A 22,205-nucleotide genomic window follows, 5' to 3' on the forward strand; every position below is an offset into this window, starting at 1 on the left:
TTGGGAATGAAGAGCGTAATGTGATGCCAAATCTTTGGTTTTTTCCTTACATTTCACAGCAGTCCTTATGTAGAATCATCCTAACTGCTTCTTTCAAGTTATCTGTGTGGTTTCAGCCTAGAGCCAAAGAGGAGTGCGTTGTCTTGGGTTCAAGTCCTCCACAGGCCAGTTGCCTTTGATCCCATCCCTGGTCTGGCTCTCTTCCTGACAGTCATGACAGAATTCATTCAAGGTGGTTTCAATGGATCCTACTCCCAAAGAACCAATTCAAAAAGAACGCTGTTGCTGTATTGTCCCAGCAGAGCACTGTGTATGAAAGAGAAAATGTAATACCAAAACAGAGGGCAAAATTGTAGCCCCTTGGCCTAAGTGGTGTGATGTTCGACAGTGTTGAAGTGCCCTCAAACACACAGTCACAGGAGAGGGTATTCTTCTGCACGAGTTTCCCAATCTGGGCATACATATCTAACACTTAATCCGCCTCTAGGAAACAAGGAAGACATTTCACTAGTGTAAAAACTCTCCCAAGCATGATAGAGGGAGATAGAATGGGATTAAGTGTCTCAGGTGGTGCCAAGACATGAGTTCTCATTTTCACAGTGTTCTTCTATGCCAGTAAGTCAAGAAACAGACTTGCAGCCCCCACAAGTCTTGAGGCAAAACCATATAGCAATAGGAATGCAAGCTGGTTTAGGTGTTCACCTAGCCCTGGTAATATGGCAGGATTTTATTCACGCCCATATTCAAGCTGTCCCTTGGCAAAACTTAAATGTGGACAGAAGTTTCACTGAGACTGTTTCCTCTTTCCCTGATGAGCAGGTACCCAATACCCTCCATGGTAACCACTTGCCCTCCCCTGCCTGTCCTGCCGCAGCCCTGCCTTCCCGGCACCATGTGCTCTGTATCCTTCTGTTCACCAATTCCCTCAGCAAAATTCTACTCATCTGGTTGACATTTAGGAATAATCCAAGGCCTTTATTATGAGTGTTGCTATGAATTGTTGAAAGATAATAGCTTAGTATGCTTGCCTTCATAGACTATTTGCATGTTAGTTGAGACCTAAGGCAGAAATTTGTGGCTTTGGGGACTAACCAATAAAGGTGATATTTCTGGGATAATAGAATCTTTCTTAAGCTGCTCATATCATACCATATGGTTGTCTCTGTCCCCTGCCTGCACCTAAGACCCAATTGGCATGTTGATACGTAAAAAGTGTTTTTTGTCTACAAAGGAAAGGCTGAGAAATTATCTCTTTATCCCAAGTTTCCCCAGAAGTTGAAAAGGGAGTATACGCACACACATACACACATGTGCCATTTTCATCATATCCCACCTGGAGATAGCAAGAAGTAGGAACACCATATCCTACCTGGAGATACCAAGACCTAGGAGATGAGATGGGGTCACATCCACGGGGAGGAGAACTTAAAATACTACCAAAGTCCCTAGTCACTGAAGGCATGCTGGTCAATGCACAGCCCACATAGACACAGAAATTGATTCTGAATAACTTGACACAAAAGCTTAATGCAATCCTTTTCTCAATTTCCCAAAACTCACATCTACGAACAGTCTGTGAGTTGAAGCCTTAGCCTTTATAGGGTAAATAGCTAATCTGCATGTGACAGAGCAAGACCTATAGCTGCAGAGCTTGAAAGATGCAGCTGATAAGTCAATTCAACAAAAACTTTATTGCACACCTGCTCTTTACCAGCCCCCCAGCCAGGTGCTAGGAGAACACAAGGGAATAAACCACATCCCCGTAAAACGTGCAGAAGAAGGAACCATGCTGAATTTCTATTTCAGTCAGTGAGCAAAAGAGAAAGGAGTGGCTGCTTGATTTGATTTCTTGCTTCATTCACATGCATCACAGAACTGAAGAGGTGACTCACGCGTTAGCCCAGAGACTGAGAAAGAGTGGCCAACCTTCAAAAACCAGTTACTTAGTCTGTTTTCCTGGACTAACCAGATTCTCACACCTGAAAGCAAAACCCAACCAGATTGTTAAGAATGATGTACATCAGCATTAAAACATGTAGAAAGAAAGTTTATGGACAGTTGAACTAATTTACATACCTCAGAAGATCTCATAGACTTTCTTGGCTCTTCAATATTTGAAGCTGTATTGAATTCTTGTTCAACTTACCCCCCAAATTAAGATAAAATGGGTGATCGAACAATTATATAGGCTTGGTATTTGGCATCAGCTATACAGTAGTGTTTTTGTATAGGCTAAAATTAACTTCAGCTGAGATTAATGTAATTATATATAATGTTGACAGATTATGACATTTGCCTATTAAGACACTATATAAACATTCCAATAATTTGCTGGCTTTTTGGCTTTTGAGTTTGTAAAAAATAAATGAAACCAAATCTCAGGGGATGTTGCTAATGGGGTAACTGAAATAGATGTTTCAAAAGCACAGGGTTCAGGAAATAACAGTCAAAGAATAATGCATTTTAAGCCAAAATATATAGAGTGGTAAATGAATATTTAGTACTTACCACAAGACTGCTGTCTAGAGACAGCCTTTTTCCAAAGTCCCTTTTCTCAAGCTGTCTCTTTCCCTCCATGGGTGAAGTTATTTATTTTCCTTTGTGATTTATAAGAATCCCCCGTCTGTTTCCAGGGTCACTGCAAAAAGTGAACATGTGTTTTACTATCTAAGTGCACAGTGTTTAGACCTTTGTTTCTAACTTTCTAACCAGAAATAAGTGTTGAAGACAAAAATACCCAGACCCAAATAATAAGTGTAGAATTAGGCTCTCTCAACTCTAAAGACTTCTCTGGGTTGCAAATGTCGGAGTTGTCTTTCTGGTGGCCCCTGTGTTTTTATAGGTTTTGCTAATGGAGTTGGGGAATGGGTCTGCAGGTCGAATCAGCAGACTGTGGAAAAAAGCAAACAGTCCATTTCATGCCACACTTGCTCCACACCCGTCCTCTATCAGCCAGAATCATTCTGTCACTGTGCACATAGATGCTATCTGCAAATTCCATGAGATCAAACAGACAAAACTACACTCCATAACCAAGAGTTATTGAGCCCAATGCCCAGTGAGAGGAAACTGAAACACGAACATTATTGTCAATATTTAATTTAAATACACTTAATTTAAAAATATTTGAGGAACATTATAAGATACATTCATTTGGGGACCGATTGATTCAGAATGAATGGCGGATGATGTCATGATTGTCGATGACTATGTATAGGACACCCACTGCATTTTACTGTATCAGATACAGTTCATCCCTGCACTCCACTGAGATCACTTGTTCTACAATGATTAAGTATTCTGATTTGTAAGGATTCATCATATGTACTAAGTGCTAGCTTCCAATTTTCACCAAGGTGTAAAAGGCCTGAAATAAAAGAAATGGGCCCAGGCTTTCTTACCCATTAGCCAAGTGACCTTAGACTAGTCATTTAGCCACTCTGAAACTCATTTTTCTTAACTGCAAAAACATAACAATAGCAAATAAATGATGTATGTGAAAATGATTTAAAGGCAATAAATTATAACTTGCATGTAAGTTATAATTACCCACAGATTACATTTAAAAACAGTTCACCTTAATTATTAGTCAACTTAATTCAGTATGTCCTTGATGATTCAGAAGGCACTATGAGGTACATCGAAAATTGCTCATAATCCTCATAAATGAATATAAACATTATACTGATGACACAGAAAAGCTGAACTTAATAAAACACCGTAGTAATCAGTTTTTATAAAAAATTGAAAAGAGGCATGTTCCATCACTTTCAATTGTTCCAAGTCTGACGGACTCAACCTCACAGCCCATAGCATGTGGCCTCTTTCTCTTGGTTTTCTCCATCCAGAGGGTTGAGATAGCTGTGCTCAAGATAGGACACGCTGAAATTACAGTCAGTGAGGGGCGACTGATGGACTCATGTCCCAGGCTTAGGTTCCCTCCTCCATGTTAGTCATTCCATCTCTCACTTTTGGGAACACTAATTTTAACACAACTCTGGTCTACTCAGAAACTCCTAAGAGTGCATTTGGAATTCAGAATAAAATCCAAATTTTTCAACATCATTTTCAAGGTCTACTTCCTGCCAGTGAGTCTTTTATGATCCCCAAACACACTAAGCACATTCCTGAGACCATGCTTTGGACCGTTCCTCTCGCCTCCATCTGGCCTAATCCTCCTCTTGCTCTGGTGCTAAGCTCAGGTCCCATTCCCTTTGCAAGACCTTCCTCGACAACTCCATTTGGAAATGATCGCCTTTCTCTCCCAATTTTCATAGAAGTCCTTAGGGATTCACCATATTAATCACCTTAGTCACCTAGGATCATTCTTTAAATATAGTAAATTTTTAATATATGCTTGTTGGCAGGGTCTAGTCATTAAAAACAAACTCTAGGGAGTATTTTCCAGAAAAAAACATTAGTTCTGTACTACTACCATATGCAAACTATCAGTCAAGTGAAATCTGTTTGGGGTCTGCCTTTCCTTCTTTCAGCTGTCCCCACCCACTTCACAGCCACCTCCTCATCTCAGTGACTGTTCACTGGTAGCTCAGAATACCCTCTCAATGACAAATCCAGCAAGAGACTACTCAGGCCCCCATATTTTCCCTCCATCAAAAACACGCCTTCTTGTCTTAATCCCAAAGAGCGTGGGGGTTTGATAGATGACAACAAAGCAGCCTTTGGCATTCCACACCTACGTATTGACAGCCTACTGTAAGGAACACCAAGTCCTTAGATGTCAGTGACACAGCTGTGTATAAGAAAGACCAAGTCCCTGCCTTCATGGAGCTTACGTTCTAGTAGGGGTATAAAGAAAATAAATAAGCAAACAAACAAAGAAAGAACTCCAAACTGTTAGAGTAGGAGCCAGCCATGTAAAAAGGTGGATAAAGATCATTCCAGGTAGAGAAACCAGACTTTTGGCTGGGAAGAGGCTGGCAAAGAGCTTTGTGTGCCCTACAGGAAGGGACTGGCTCCTTAGGAGCAAAAAAGCTAGGAGTAGAGTGTGAGAGACAAGTGCTGAACTGCAGGCAGCAGCTGCAGGTTCCTGAAGGCCAGGATCCCTCATATGGCTCTGTTCTAAACACGAAGGTAACCTTAGGGTGTGAATCCCTACTTTACTCATTACTGGCTGAAAACATGAAACAAATTATTCAACCTATTTAAACCTCAATTGATTCATCTACAAAATGGCATTAACGATAGGACTTTCTTTGTAGTGGGGATGTTGAGATGATTAATGAGACAATCCATTAAAAGAATTTTGCCCATAACTGGCATAAAGTAGGTAAGATTAAAATATTAGATATATTGATCATCCCTTCTGTTAAATATGATTAAACTCATTTAGAGCAATGCTAGCTACTGGATTTTATGCTCCATCAAAGGCAGATGAGGCTGTCATTTTGGAAAATAGGGATCCTTGTGAGAGTTCTCCAAAAGCCTAGTCTGCCTATGTGGAAAGATGGTTCGACTGGCTTGACTTGGTCAATTTCTTCTCCAACTTTATGGTACCAATAATATAGACACATGATATTCAAATTATTTAGCAATGATATGGCACAGGCATTGGCCAATCATAAAAGTATAGTCCGATCAGTACTGAAAATGGCAACAAGCAGTACAGCTACAGTACAGCAATGTGTCCTGGCCAGTCATCAGCCCAAGTGTGTGCATCATCCCCACCCCAAGAGTGTGGAAATTTGCAAGTTAAACCATAAATCATGAAAAGGATCAGATTAAGGTTATCCCAATGGATCAAAGTAAGGCCACCTAAAAGAAACAAAACGGCAACCAAGACGTGGCAGTATGAAAAGCGGAGTGGTCAGCCCTCTTTGCCAAGTAAATTTGAGCATATCCCTCACTTCTGTGAGTTTACATCTCTTATGTCTTCCTCATCAGGTTATTATGAGGTTCCAATGAGATAATGCGTGTGAAAGCCCTTCCACATCTAGAGTCAAGATATTTTTTAGTCAGCTTCATTAAGCAACAAACAATGCAAAATATGATTGTTTGCAGCCTCATAAACATCCAGAGAATAGAGACTGTCAGATCCATTGGTATAATACTTCCTAAAGCACCCAGCACACTGTCTCCCACATGATAGGCATGCAAAGAATGACTGCAGAATAGAACATGCCTCGGACAAATCACAGGGCAGCAAGTTTCCTTCCTTGACAAGGTAGTTCAGTGGGTCTGCACCCTGGCTGTGCCTTAGAATCATCTGGGGAGCTTTTAAAAAAGTACGAATACCCAGGATCCACCCGGATGACTTGAATCACCAGGCGTCTGCCTACGGTAACAGCAGCCAGGCTTGGCAGCCACTGGTTAAGAGCAGTAGTTCTCAAACTTTGCTGTGTATTAAAGCCACCTGGGGAGTCACCAAGGCCCATCCTGAGACCAAATAAATCAGAAATGTTAGGGGTGGGGGTGAAGCCTCAGTAGTTTAAGATCCTTGAATATCTCCAATGTGCAGCCAATTGAGCACCAGTTAGAGAGGGTAGAGATATGACCCCTTTCTTGATCTCCATCTCTTTCTCAGGGGCCGAGGGACACCCAGTTGTTGGCAGCAGCTTTCTATATCCACTACACCCAGCAATTTGTAATCTGTCCACCCAGACCCAAAAGAAATGTTAGATACAAATAATTCAGGTAAATGCTTTCTCTCTCTCCCACTCTCTCAGACTTACTAATAGTTCAGCTTAAACTGGTCCTTCCTTTTGTTCAGAAAAATAATGTTGACTAAAGATAGCAATGTTAAAATCTGGATTACAAATTAATGTACGAATATCTTAGAAAGTCAGAGTGAGGACATCACTTAGAATTTCAGGGAAAGAACTTCAAATGCCAAGGACAAGAGTGGTAGGAAATCATGACTCAAATGCTCCCAAACTTGTTCCCTCCTTTCTTCTCGCTCGTCTCCATGTGCATCTTACTCTCATTTCAAAGTGCAAATAGCAGGAGGGAAAAAGAGGAAATTATAAATCGGGAAGATGTGCCTATGGGACTAGCTGGATAGGTCAGCTGGTTAAAGCAGGGCCTTGTAACACCACGGTCAAGGGTTCGGATCCCCGTACCGGCCAGACACCAAAAAACTAAAAAATAAGATTTGCTTATAGCTACCAAATAAAATACTTGCAACTTCAGTCAGCTTTGTATTGAAATCTTTTCATCCTGATAAATTAAGTCTACAGAAAAGAAAGCAGTTGGCTTTCCTTACACTTGAAACATATGAGGGCACTTCAAAACGTTCATGGAAAAATGAATGCTCTAGAGATTAAAAGATACTACAAATCTTTCCATAAATTTTTGAAGACCCTCATATACATTGGCAGTTCCCTTTTGGAAGATATACAAGTATTGGCTCTGGCTCAATAACTTTCTCCCATTGATATAACTGTTTGTGACATATATAAGCAAGGATGTGTTGTGCTTGCATCACGTGTGTATATTTGTTGAGTGTGTGTGCATGTGTGTGCATGTATATGAGTACATATGAGTGAGTGTGCATGCATTTGTATGCGTGCGCATGCATGTGAGCATGTGTGTGCATGTATGTATGTATAAGTCTGCACACACGTGTACATGTGCACATGCATGTGAACATGTGTGCGCGCACATATGTATGTGTCTGTGTGCATGCGTGTGTGTCTATTCATATGCACTCAGACTGAAAAATGCCAACCACACACATAAAATTACTTTGTCCATTCTGGACATGAGTATAAAAAAATACCAAATTATGTCATTTTCAATAATGAAGTATCTATTAAATCCTAACAGCATCTTGAAACTGCTTTAGAAAACTGAATGCTCACAAATTTCCCAAATGTAGTGTCCATCCTTCCCAGATAAATCAGTGGCTGGAAACAGTCTCACAGGGATGTGACAATAGCCTTTTTCTTTAAGGTGGAGGACAATTCTACATGATATTAAAAATTGGTTTTAAAAAATGGTTTCATAAATTCATGATTATTAAACTTCTCACCAAGAACATTCAGTAGCTTCTAGTTGATGATTTAAATGCTGGAAAGACCCCTGAGAATCACTTTCTCATGGCGCCCTCCTCAGATAAGTGGCTACTTCCAACACGGAGGAACCAGGGAACTACAGCCAACTCTGGATCTGGAAATCTTGGCTATTGTTCAACATGTGGCTCAATGAATATCAGTAGTTAAAAAACTGATGTGAATTTGAACTAAGTTCCTTAGGCACAGATGTCAGGGAAAGCTCTTGGAACCTCTAAAACCTCCAAAATTCAGTAATTTCTAACCCTTATTATTTTTTAAAAATTGAGATGTAATTTGCATAGCATAAAATCTGTCCTTTTAATGTGTACAATCAGGTGTCAACCTTTCTTATTACTAACATTTACTCATTTACAACAGAAACTGGGGGTTATGTCTTTCAGTGGGGACACAAAGAAGTTCCTCACCACTGCATGAGGTTTCATCAAGCCCAGCTGTCTCATGTCACCATCATCAGGTAGCAGCACCCTGAACAGCCCTGAGTTCAAATTTTCCAACAGCTGCTTTCAAGTTCTGTAACCCTGAGCAATCCCTGGCAGGGTTGCTCTGGGGATTAAAATGATGCCTATTTAAAAATACTGGATACTCAATAACTGTTAGGTATAATCACTCAAAAGAATTCCTTTGTTTCAAAATTCAGTAATATTTATTCAATATCTATTTTTCCCAGGCCCTCTGTTAGGTTCTGAAGATTACAAAAGAAAGAAAAAGAAAAAGAAAGAAGTAAGTAAGTAAGTAAGTACAGATCTTCAAATTTTAAAGAAGCTTAAAATCTAGGAGGGACAGAAGATTTATATATTGACTAGTAAAATGCAGGTTGAAGTAAAAACGTGAATGAATGAATGACTGCATGAGATTTGAGCAAGGAAGATTCACCTTCAGTTGGGCTAATCCTGGAAGACTTGATTTTACTGTCATTCCTGGTGTTGCCAGCTGATTTCCAGACACAAAACCACTGTTACATTTCCACAGTGAAAGAACTAAGAACTGAGAGACAGAATTGCAGGGGCTTGGACCAGCACAAGCATTGCAGCTCTGGCTGCTCTTCTCGAACCATCTGTTCTTTCTCTCCCAGTCTTTCTTTGTAAAGATTTTCCCCAATATTTATTTCCCTTCTCCGCCTCTTCTCTATTTATCACTTTAAGAGAGGTTTCTACTTCATTACATAAAATGCCTGCATGTTGCCCATGAACTGTTCAGCGGAAAGTTAGTATAGAAATAAAACATAAATAAGTACATTTTATAAATAAATAAGGAAAGTGCACACATGATCCCTATGGATTGGAAGAATATCTAGATAAGTGACTAGGGAAAAGAATTTTCACACTGTGTCATCTGCTAACGTTAATGAGTTAATTAAATTAGAAAAATTCCACTGCCAGAAGCGAAAACATCCAAATACATGAGATGCTGGGGGAATTATAGACCATGCTACTAAATGCATTCTGTTCAAGCTTATTTTTTTTTCTTTGAGCAGAATGTGGAGAGCTACACTTAAAAAGCCATCCAATTTCAAGAGAGTATTTTCCATCTGGGGCCAGTTGGGTAGAGAATGCTCTAAACTCCGAAAAGCCTGCTGAGAGACAACACAACTTAAGAAAACTGCTTATGAAAAGCAATGCTTTTTGAAAATCCAGCAAAAGGTTTAACTGTGATGTTCCCATACACTGCAGAATTCATTATTAAATGTCTTTGCACACAAGTGAAAACCAAAATGATTCAAGAAATGGATACCATAAAATAAATTGGGAGCCAATACATTTTTGCTAAAGTTTAGCTAGTAATTATAATATTTCCAATTACCTAGAAGCTTTTTTCACTTTAAAGAGTTTTACTCTTTCTTATAGTAATCTTTCTTCACTCACCCACCCATTCCCAACTAATTCTGATATGAAAAAAATGCCAGAAGACAAGTAAATCAAGAGTAAGGGATTAAACCTTAAAAATGCATTAAAATTCTGAAAACAATAGAAAGAATTTTAATAAACCATAAAATATAGAATATGACATTGAAGTTGTCCTAAGTAATAACAGCTGTCAAAATAAAATGTGTGAAAATAGCCTCAAAGATGTTTATCTTTCTCTATTCAGTGTTTAAATTGAGAGGGCTGTTCATTTGTTGAGAGGGATGTGGGCTAAAATCTCTCAAAAAGGTAAAACGGTCAATGACCACCCACTTCAACTGACAGCTAGAAAGAGTTAAGTTTGGGTTTTACACACACACACACACACACACACACACACACACACACACACATTCTCTATACATACATATATACATATACACACATATATAGTTACTTCTTCTCTTCTTGTTATTTTCCTCTTCTTATGAGCAATAAAAAATCAAAACATAATTATTTGGCCTTTTCTTTTTTCATGTGGTTGGGTGTTTCTTTTTATTCAGGCTTTGAAGGCTTGGAAATAAGAGGAGTTCTATAGAGAGTTGGATAAACCATGTCCTTCAAATTCATGCATAGGAATCAGTGGCAGAACTGGTTAAAATGCAGATTCTGATTGCTAGATCTACAGTAGAGACTGAGATTCTGCATTTCTAATAAGCTGATGCTGCTGGTCTGTGGATTGCACTTTGATGGCAAAGGATCTGAAACTTAAAACCAAGAACTTATCTATGTACATCTGTATTAGTCGGTTTTCTGTTGCTTGGAACAGAATACTTGAAACTGGGTAATGTATAAAGAAATGAAAATTATTTCTTACAGTTTTGGAGGCTGGTCCAAGGTACAGGTAACACTTCTGGTGAGGGCCTTCTTCTACAGCTATGCAGGGTGTCCCGTGGTGAGAATGGGCTGAGCAAGAGTTAATCTTCTCACTGTCTCTTCTTATGAAGCCATCGGAAACATGCCTATTACCCCACGAATGAATCAATCCATTCGTGAGGGCACAGTCCTCACAATCTAATCACCTCTTAAAGGCCCCACATTTCAAATACCATAATTGGATATCCCACCCTCTTACACTGTTACAATGGGGGTCAAGTTTCTAATGCATGATGAACTTTTGGGGTCACATTTAACCCATAACAACATCTAAGAGTGAAATTCCAAGACTTTTCTCATAGAGCTATGCCCATCGAGCTAGATGTTGTGATGACTTAGTTCTTCCCATAATCCAAGAGACCCACGGACTACAGCTTAGGTCTTGAACAATGATTCTTGTGTTAACTTTCACTCAGGACATTTAGAATCCTAGAACCTTAGTTTTAAATGGTTTCTTCCGTACATCCTTTTCAACCTACCCACAAGTACAGCCGTTGCTTCTAAAATAAACCTAACACATGGTTGCCCAGTCTCTGCTTGACTCTTCCAGAGATGAATGGCTCACACAGTCTTTCACAAGAGCCCGTTTCAGTTTTGGGTGTCTTGAATGGTTAGAAAGTTCTAATCTACCTCTTGGATTTTCACCCACCGGCCATAACTCTGATCCCTGGAGCAAATGGAACAAGCCTTCTCTTACCAAAACAAATATCCCCAGTTTCTTCAACATTTTCTCTTGTGAGAAAGTAACCATAGTTCCTGCCCTTGTTACTGTTTCTGAAATGTCCTAGAACTTGACAAAAAAATATATGAAATAATAATGGGTTTTTTTTCCTGACTTAAAAAATTACACTACATTAAATGCATTTATTATCTTTTTAAAGATATAAGCAATAACAAACGTATGTAGAGTATAATGTGAAAATTGAATATCTTCCTACTCTTCTCCCCAGATATAATCACTTTTAACAGTTTTTCTATTTGTTTACCTGCAGAAATATGTAAACATTGATTTTTTTTCTATATAAATAGGATCAACATCTATTATTCTATGACTGCCCTTTTTTATTTGATTTATTCAATACACACATGGGCCTAGTTCTTTTTTTTTTTTTTTTACAGGTTCATGTTATTCTACAGAATGGATGATCAATAAATTGCTTATTATGATATTTAGACGTTTAGACAGTAGCTGGTATTTTCTGATTCTAGACACTGCTGCCACAGCATGTATATGCATCTTTTGTGCCTGTGTGTTTCTCTATAAAGCACAGATTTCTAAAGGTGAAATTACACTGTAAAAAATTAAAAATTTTGATAGAAATTGCCAAATTGTCTTCCAAAAATATTTTTAAGAATGTGTACTGCCCCCAGTAGTGTATGAGACTACCTGTTTTCCACAGAGTTATCACTGATGAATAGAATCAATCTAAATCTTTTCCAAACTGTTTGGTAAAAGAAAAAAGCGACTTCATTTTAATTTACAATTCATGGTTATTAGTGAAGTTGGGCATATTTGTATGTTTTTTTGTCATTTGAATTCTTTTTCTCTGGATGGCCTGCTTAAAATACTTGCCCATTCCCCTATTACTCCTTTCTTTTTAATTGCTTTATAAAAGCTCTTAATACATATTGAATATTAGTTCTTTATTGATAGATGTTGTAAGTATTTTCTCTGGTCTATGCTTTGGGTCTTCACTTTGCTCGTCATTGCATAGAATGTTATAATCTATTTGTATTCAAATGCATCAATCTTTTCCTTTATACTTTCTAAATTAAAAGAACATTTTCCATTATGCTCTCTTAATATTTTTATGGTGCCACCTGAATACACTTTTATCTAAGGTGTTAAGCATACATTTGACTTTATCTTTTAAAAGACCCCTCACTGATTGAAATGCCTCCTAATCAAAATAAAATTCACCATATGCACAATCCTTTTCCTTGACTGTGTATTTTTAAAATATTGCTTTATTTTGCCTCTCCTTGCACCAACATCACACTAATTATGAAGCTTCAGTAAATTTTCATATCTTATAGGTCAAGCTCTGCTTGTTCTGTTTAGAATTTTTCTTGGCCATTTGGCTTCCGGATGAACTTTAAGATTAGTTCATTATGCTCTACAAAAAACATAATAAAAACTTTCTTGCATTGGATTGAATTTAAACTTATAGTTAATTTGGGAGAGAGTTTACATCATTATATTCTTGAGTTGTCCCTCTCAGTTACATGAAACGTGCATGTGGTAGATTATTTAATGGCCACAAATTCCTCCCATCCCAGGATGCCCTGACTTGCTTTTGTAATGTGTCCTTTATGCTCTTCCAGTGTAGGGGTGGTGTCCATTTCTTTATTCCTTGAATCCAGGAGGGCTTATGATCCTTTCGACCAATAGAATGTGGCAAAATTGATACTGAGTCCTGACGCTAGGCTTTATGAAGCCTTGAAACTTCTGTCCTCTTTGTCACTTGAACCCTGAGACCATCATGCTGTGAGGAAGCCCAGTCTAGCCCACTGGAAGCAAGGGCTACTTGGAGGAGAGCTGAGGTGCCCCAGGTGACAGCCACACCCAGTGCCAGATATCTGGGTGAAGCCACCTTGGACCTTCCAGCTCTAGTCAAGCCTTCAGATGAACACGGCCTTACAAGTGATCCCAGGTGAGACCAACAGAAGAACCACACAGATTGCCAACCCACGGAGTCAAGAGAAAAAATAAGTCATTGTTGTTTTAAGTAGCCAAGTATTGAGGTGGTTTGTTTTGCACTACTAGATAATTTTAAAACAATATCTCTCCATTAATTCGGGTCATTGTTCACATACTTCAGTAAAGTGTTATAACTTTCAGTCAATAGCCTTTGGGCATAACTACTCTATATCTTAGGTATTTATGTTTTTTGTTGCTCTTGAGAATTACATACTTTTTTCTAATTGAATTTTCTAGTTGGTTACAGGTAGTGTAGAAAAAAAACCTATCAATTAATAAACTTTGAACTTCTGCTTAGCCATTTTCCTGAGCACTCTGGTTAGTTCTAAATATACTTACTTTATTCTGTTGGATTTTTTAGATAAAAAATTGCAACATTCTTGGCTCTTCCTATCCAATATTTCCAAGACTTATTTCTCTGGTCATAATACATTGATGACAAGGAGAGCAAGTTGTTAGTGTGAACTTTTGTTCCATACTTTTAGTTGTAATGTTTTCATCAGTGAATATGAGATTTTTTCTGGTTTCTTTATAGCTACCAGTTAGCAGATTGAAGAAATTTCTATATATTCCTGGATCCCTATTGTGCTTTAATATTTTTCATTTTTCATTTAAAAAAAATATATACCAAAAAGTACGTAAATAACAGATATTCATGTACCCTCCACCAATATTTTTAAAAGTTAATATTTTGCCATATTTGCTTTAATTTTTTCTTTTCTTTTTTTAAAAGAAATAAAGCATTATAGATACAGTTACAGCCCCATTCCTCCTTTCTATCCCCATTTCTCTTCAGCAGTAGCCACTATCCTGTAGTAGGGAAGCATACTTGCTGTGCATAAATTATACTTTTACTATGTATATAGGTACCCCAAATGGTATATTGTTTTATGAGTGTGTGTTTTTTAAGTTTATGTGTATGGTATTATGTTTTCTGTATTCAGTTGTGACTTTTTTTCCCATTTAACATTGTGACTTCAAAATTTATCCATGCTGATAACAAGAATTCTAGTTCATTTAAAATATTCTAAGAATCCTATTAAATGGATTTACAACAGTTTACCAATTTCCAAACAATGGATATTTAGGTTGTTTCCAATTTTTTGCCATTTGCATTACAAACAGTGCTGTTATGAACATTCTTGTTCATGCTTCCTTGTGAACTAAGGCAGAAGTTTCTCTCTCACATGGAGAAATCACTGGGTCATAGGTTATGCACATGTTTGATTTACCGGGCAGTGTCAAACTGCTGTCCAAAAGCGGTTGCACTGTAGCAATGTATACTCATGTCACCAATGTCGAAAGTCTCTGTTTCCTCCTGGCTTTTATGGAAAATAAATGCTTGGTTGTTTTTGCAGCTGGATTAGACAGGCTCCTGTGGTGTTGGACTACAGGCAGGGTCTCCACTCTGCCTTCATTACTATTTCCTTTACACGTTTATCTGTAGTTCTTCCTATAAGTAGGAGCTGCATCTGCCAGGAAAACACCAGCTCAGGCTTTAGTTTTTTGTGTCCTCCCTTTATCTCAGTGTTTCTCAGCCTTTTTTTTTTTTTTTTGTCACCCCCCTCAGCACCTTCTAAATTTCTGACTCCTGATTGCTCCCCTTAGCCCATGAAATTTTAATAATACAGATAGGCTATATATCTGTTTATGTACAGTGCCCCTTTGGAGGGCCACAAACTATGGTAATATCTTATTTTACTTTATTTTATTTTTTTGTCCCAAGAACCATTTTTTTGCCTCTGTTGAGAATGTTTCAATCTAAAGACTCAAAATACTTTTGGATTTACAAATTTCTTTTTGGGGGGAAATTCAACTCGATTCTCTGACATAATCAGCAAGGCTTATGAAAATTTGACCAGTAGAATGTGGCAATACGGACAATAAGTTCTGAATAATTTCACTAGGGGCACACTCATATGATGAAATGCATTCTAGGGGAAGTAAAAAAAAATAAATGATCAAAGTTGGCAGCTGCAAATCCAAATGGCTAATTTTGTCAGGAAGGTAATATAAATGGGCACAGCTGGCCCCTTGGGAACTGTGCCCACCTGGGCAGGACAACTGTGCCCACCTGGGCTCAACTGCCCTTGACAACCACCACGCAGGAAGGAAGGTCCTCCTTACTAAACCTTTCATTTTTTCAGGAGAAGCCAGAAATCCAGATATTTATATAAAATCTCCCAATTTTTAGAGATTAGTTAAATTTTTAAAAAATATTTCACAAGCCAAATAAAATTCATCTCTAAGAAGTATGCAGCCTGTAGGCTTCACATTTGCAAACTTCGGCTACATGAGTTCTCACAAATTTCTAGATTTTGATAATTTTTTTTTATTGAAGCATAATTGAGTATCATATTTGGGAGGTACAGTGTTGATTATCTTGATAATAATTCTTAAAGTTTGAATTCATGTAAAACTCCAAGAAGAAAAGAAGATTGAAGTCTTAAATACTAACACACAAAAATAAGTACAGCAAAGGGGAGGAGGGGCTCGTTTAATTTCCCATCACCAGCCCGTGCAAATGGAAGAAATACAAACTTTCTTTGCAAAGATAATTTATTCTCCTTTTACATGTAAAGTCAAAATGTGGAATCAATTATCATAAGTTATAAAGTACTGAAAGCATAAAGGTCTTTTTTTCTCTTTAAAATTGAAATATTACTTGGGTTACTGAATAATTTTTAGGTATTCATGTATGGTACTACAGCACAGAGATTAAAAAGTCTCTCCTTCAAAGACAATTTTATACATTTTTAAAAAATTTAATAGATTCTCCAAGGTATGTAAGTATATGCTTCCGCAATCTTTTGTGCCTATATGTTTTTCTTCCTTTCTAGTTTAAGTATTTGTGTATCATTCATACAAAATATAATTCAGGTCACATGAGATAAGGCACTAATCAAATTATTTGAATTATGACTATGTCTATACCTCATATTTTGCTTTGTAGATGGTTTCTACAGGGTTTATCAAATCTTCATACATTTTGGAAATCCAAATATAAGGTGTGTATATTAGGTTCTATAACTAACCACTGTACATCTTCTGACAAATTATTTAACTTCTCTAGTCATCAGTTTCTTTATCTCATATATTAAGTTTCTTTATCTCATATATTAAGGTAAATAAAGTGATCTCTAAGATTCCTTTCAGCCCTAAAATATTTTGATCTATAAAACAATTTAAAGAGAATTTAACGCTTTTAAATTCATCACATCCCTCAATTTATAGCTTTATTGAGGTATAATTCACATACCAAAATACTGATCCATTTAAAGTATGCAATTCAGTGATTTTTAGTGAATTCATGGAGTTATGCAAACATTACCACAATCTAATTTTAGACCATTTTCAACATTCAAAAAAGAAACCCTTGTACATATTAGCAGTACTTCCCCATCTACATTTTCTCTCCTTGGATTTGTCTATTCTGGAAATTTCCCATAAATAGAACCATGATAAGTGGTCTTTGTGACTGACTTCTTTCACTTAGCATAATAGTTTCAAGAATCATCCATGTTGTAGGATATATCAATACTTCATTCCTTTTTATGATTAAATAATATTCTATTGTACGGATATATTTATCTATTTATCAGTTATTGGACATTTGGGTTGTTTCCACATTTTTGCTATGAACCTTCATGTACAATTTTTTGTATGAACATATGTTCTCATTTCTCTTGGGCAGACACCTAGGAGAGGAATTACTGCATCAAATGGAAACTCTGTGTTCAACATTTTGAGGAAATGTCACACTGTTTTCCAAAGTGGCTGCACCATTTTACTTTCTCACAACCAATGTGTGAGAATTACAATTTCTCCACATTTGTGCCAAGTTTATTATTGCTTGTCTTTTTTATTACAGCCATTCTAGTGGGTATGAAGAGGAATTTCATTGTGACTTTGATTCCCATTTCCCTAATGACTGGTAACGTTGAGCATCTTTTCATTTTTCATCTCATTGGCTATTTGTATATGTTCTTTGGAGAAACATCTATTATCCAAACATCTTTTCAGACTTTTGCCCACTTTTTAATTGGATGCTTTGTTTGTTTTACTGTTGAGTTGTAAGAGTTCTTTATATATTCTGAGCAGAAGTTCCTTGTCGGATATAAATAATCATAAATATTCTCTCCCATTATGTGGTTTTTTCACTTTTTCAATAATGTCCTTTGAGGCGCAAAAGTTTTTAATTTTACTAAGTCTAAGTCTGTTTGGAAGTCTATTTTGTTTGTGGCTTATACTTTTGATGTTATATCTAAGAAACCATTGCCTAATCCAAGTCAATGAAGATTTTTTTCTATTATAGAAGTTTTATTATTTATCTCTTACTTTTAGGTCTATCATGTAGAGTTAATTTTTGTGTATGATTTGAGGTAGGAGTACAAATTCATTCTTTTACACACATATATCCAGTTACCCTAATACTATTTGTTGAAAAGACTGTTCCTTCCCTCACAGAATTGTCTTGGCACCCTTGTCAAAAAATCAATTGAGCATAAGTGAAAGGATTTATTTCTGCACTCTCAATTCGATTCCTTTGACATAGATGCCTTATGTCAGTACCACACTATCTTGGTAGCTTTGAAATTGGGAGTGTGAGCCTTTCAACTTCATCCTTCATTTTCAAGATGATTTTAGCTATTTCACATACCTTGCATTTCCCAATGAATTGAGGATCAGCTTGTAAACTTCTGCAAAAAGGCCAGCTGGGATTTTGATAGGAACTGCATTGAGTCTGTAGATCAATTTGGAGAATACTGCCATCCTAACAATACCAAGTTTTCCAATCCATGAAAATTGATGTCTTTCCCTTTATCTAGGTCTTCCTTAATTTTCTTCAATGATGTTTGTAATTTTTGGTGTACACATCTCATGCTTTGTTCATTAAATTTATCCCTAGATGTTTTATTTTTTGTTGCATTGTCAGTGGGATTGTTTTCTTGATTACAGTTTTGATTGCTCATTGCATTGTATCTCTTTTAATCTTCAAGATGAAAAAACTAGTTCATACTTTCCTCATTTATTCTAACTCTTTTTGTGTTTTGCTTTAAATGATGCAGTCATTTTTATTTTAGTTCTAGGTAATAGATTTATATTTTCCAGTTTTATTTTTAAATCTTATTTTTATTTAAACATGAAAAGAGTCTTAAGATTGTATACAGTATGTTTTAATTAAACTTAGGCTGGTTGCTTAGCCTCATCAATTAAGTCACTTGGAATAAACTGTGTGAAGGTTAATTCTAGATGTCTGTCTCTCTGGAGAACCCTGACTAATACAAACTGCAATAGACTTCCATCATCTTTTACTAGCTCTTACTGCACACTTACCAGATGCACAGCCCTGACAATGTCTCAGCAGCCTGTATTCGCTGACAATGCATTCAACCCCATCAACAAGCAAGCTGCATTCAACGTCCATAATCTCAGAAAAACACAATTGTTGAGACTAAAACATAAATAATTACCCTCATCATTTCAAGCTTGTTGCCTTGATTAAATATTTTCATTTTATTTTATTAAAGAAAGGATTTCCTTTGACAGCAAAAAACCAAAACCAAAACCATTATACCTTGAAACTGAATTTTAATTTTACTTTCCAGGAGACTCCATTCAAACCTTTCAGAAGCTGCCACTCTACAATTGTCTTTTAAAATTATGCTAATGTTGTTGAAGCTATAAAATGTAATTATTTGTCTTGGAAGAGAAAATAAATTCTGATTGTCTTTTCCTGGGAAATATAACATGTAGGAGTATTTAAACCTAAAGAGTCATATCAGGGCACTGGCTCTTGAATACTGTGAGCAACAGAGGAAGTTAAATACCCAACACCCTAGAAAAATATAAACATTTAACATACATACATTTTTAAGGCATAATTTGAAGGATTCACAGTTACCCTGAAGCGCAGCTATGAATAAATGAACCTCAAAGTAAGAACCTCCCATTAAGTAATAGTTGAATAAGGTACACAACTGTCATAGGAAAATTCCCTGGAACATATAAACAAGATAAACATCTTTGTGAACTAGAAACTGAGCTCAGAAAAGAAAGAAGGAACTGAAGTCTTGGGACTGTTGCGTTCTGTGTCCAGAGGGACACAAAAATGGGAAAGAGTCTGACATCTAATATGTATCAGGTACCAAAAGCTTTCAATAAGTGTTTGGAGACAAATGCTAGCCAGCTCACTTCATGAAAACTTAGTCTGGCAAAGGATCCCTCAATCTTGAAAAAAGAATGGTGAAAACTAATTACTGCCTGGGGCTACAGTTTATATTGAATATTCATCTGCATAGTGAAAGGAAAGATAGTCCCAAAGATAGGACTTAAAGTCACTTCATAGCTCAGCTTCATCTAAGATGTAACCAATTTCATATTTTAGGATAGATATCCAATGACTCATGAAACCTAGTTGCAGATGAAGAAGCTTCCTGGAGGCATCCATAAATCCTCTAGCTGGGAAGTAGTGTGCAAAGAGATGCGGGAAATATTCCCATTCAGGATGAAATGGAAATTTTAAATCATATGAAAACTAATACTAAGAAGACAGCCAAAATAAAAAACAAGGAGAATTCACTGTCAAAGAAAACAATAAAAGAAACTAAAATTGGCATTAAGAATGAATAAAAATTGAATACCATTCATAAAAAGGTTGAGAAATTGTGGTATGAAAATAGGCAAATAAGGAACAAGAACAAGTGGATATGAAGATCTATTATAAATCTGAAAAAGAAAATTGTGGTCTGAAATAAAACGCCAATAATCAAGATAAACTCTAGACAAGATAATCAAAGAGAGACAGAAAATTAACCAAGAAACATCAGAGTTAATCTTTAGGTTGACTGGACCTAACAGACATTTAGAGAACATTTCATCCAGCAGTTGCAATATATACATTCTTCTCAGTAGCACATGGAACATTCTCTAGAATAGACCATATGTTAGGTCACAAAAGTCTCAGCAGATTTTAAAAAAACTGAAATCATATCAACAATTGTGTCTGATCATAACAGAATAAAACTAGATTGGAAAATGTCCAAAATATGAAAATTAAACATCATGCTCCTAAAACAATGAATGGACCAAAGAAGAAATCAAAAAGGAAATTAGAAAACCTGAAGACAAACAAAAATGAAAACACAATGTACCAGAAACTATGGGATATGGCGAAAGCAGTTCTAAGAGGGAAGTTCACAGCATTCTGATGTAGCATTAAATGCCTACATCAAAAACAAAGACAGATATCAAATAAACAACCTAATATGACATCTCAAGGATCTAGAAAATTAAACCAAACCCAAAATTAGTAGAAGGAGAAAAATAACAAAGACAAGAGAAGAAATAAACTAGAGATTAAAAAACAATACAAAAGATGAATGAAACAAAAAGTTGGTTTTTGAAAAGATCAAATCAATAAACCTTTAGCTAGACTAATAAAAAAAAGAGAGAAGACTCAAATAATTATAATAAGAAATGAAAAAGGAGACATTACAATGATACCAGAGAAATAAAAAGGATTGTAAGAAACTATTGCAAGCAACTGTATACTAACAAACTGGAAAACCTAGAAAAAAATGGATAAATTCCTGGGCACATACAACTTACCAGAGTTGAATCATGAAGAACTAGAAAACCTGAACAGACCAATAACAAATAAAGAGATCGAAGCAGTAATAAACAAACAAACAAAAAAACCCAGGACCAGATGGCATCACTGCTGAATTCTACCAAACATTTAAAGATGAACTAACATCAATTCTTCCAAAAAATTGAAGAGGAGGGAATACTTCCAAACTCATTCAAGAGGCCAGCATTACTCTCATACAAAAACTGTAAAAAGACACAACAGAAAGAAAACTACAGATCAATATCCCTAATGAATACAGATGCAAAAATCTTCAACAAGACACTAGCAAATAGAATCCAACAATGCATTCAAAAGATCATATACCATGACCAAGTGGGATTCATTCCAGGGATGCAAAGATGATTCAATATATGCAAATCAATAAACGTGAAAGATCACATCAACAGAAAGAAGGAAAAAAATACATACAATAATTTCAATAGATACAGAAAAAGCATTTGATAAAATCCATCACCCCTTTGTAATAAAAAACACTCAACAAATTAGGTATAGAAGGAATGTGCCTCAGCAAGGCCATATATGGCAAATCTAATATCATACTGAACAGACAAAAGCTGAAGGCTATTCCTCTAAGATCTGGAACAAGACAAGGATGTCCAATTTCCCCACTCTTATTGAACACAGTACTGGACGTTCTAGCCAGTGTAATAAGGCAAGAGAGACCAAAAAAAGGGCATTCAAATTGGAAAGGAAAAATTCAGACTATCTCTATTTGCAGAAGACATGGTCATATACATGGAAAACCTTAAAGACTCCACCAAAAAATTACTAGAATTAATAAATGAATTCAGTCAAGTAGCATGATACAAAATCAATATGCAAAAATAAATAGCATTTCTATATGCCAATGACAAAATATTTAAGGAAGAAATCAAGAAAGTAATCCCATTCACAGTAGCTACCAAAAAATGAAATACCTAGGAGCAAATTTAACCAAGGAAGTGAAAGATGTCTACAATGAAAACTATAAAACATTAGCGAAAGAAATTGAACTAGACACAAATAAATGGGAACATATCTCATGTTTATGGGATGAAAGA

The 22,205-nt window shown here is 36.4% G+C and overlaps 1 protein-coding gene across 1 annotated transcript in view; it reads right to left on the reverse strand.

Annotated features, from left to right (window-relative positions):
• Positions 1 to 22,205, reverse strand: part of NCKAP5 (NCK associated protein 5) — a 787,163-nt gene that overhangs the window by 743,955 nt on the left and 21,003 nt on the right. Inside the window, exon 2 of the mRNA XM_063085140.1 lies at positions 2,509 to 2,638. Within this exon, the coding sequence (XP_062941210.1) occupies positions 2,509 to 2,577 (69 nt within the window). The 5' untranslated portion in view covers positions 2,578 to 2,638. The remainder of the gene's footprint in view (positions 1 to 2,508; positions 2,639 to 22,205) is intronic.

Source organism: Cynocephalus volans, chromosome 1, assembly GCF_027409185.1.
Source record: "Cynocephalus volans isolate mCynVol1 chromosome 1, mCynVol1.pri, whole genome shotgun sequence".
Taxonomy (NCBI): Eukaryota; Metazoa; Chordata; class Mammalia; order Dermoptera; family Cynocephalidae; genus Cynocephalus; species Cynocephalus volans.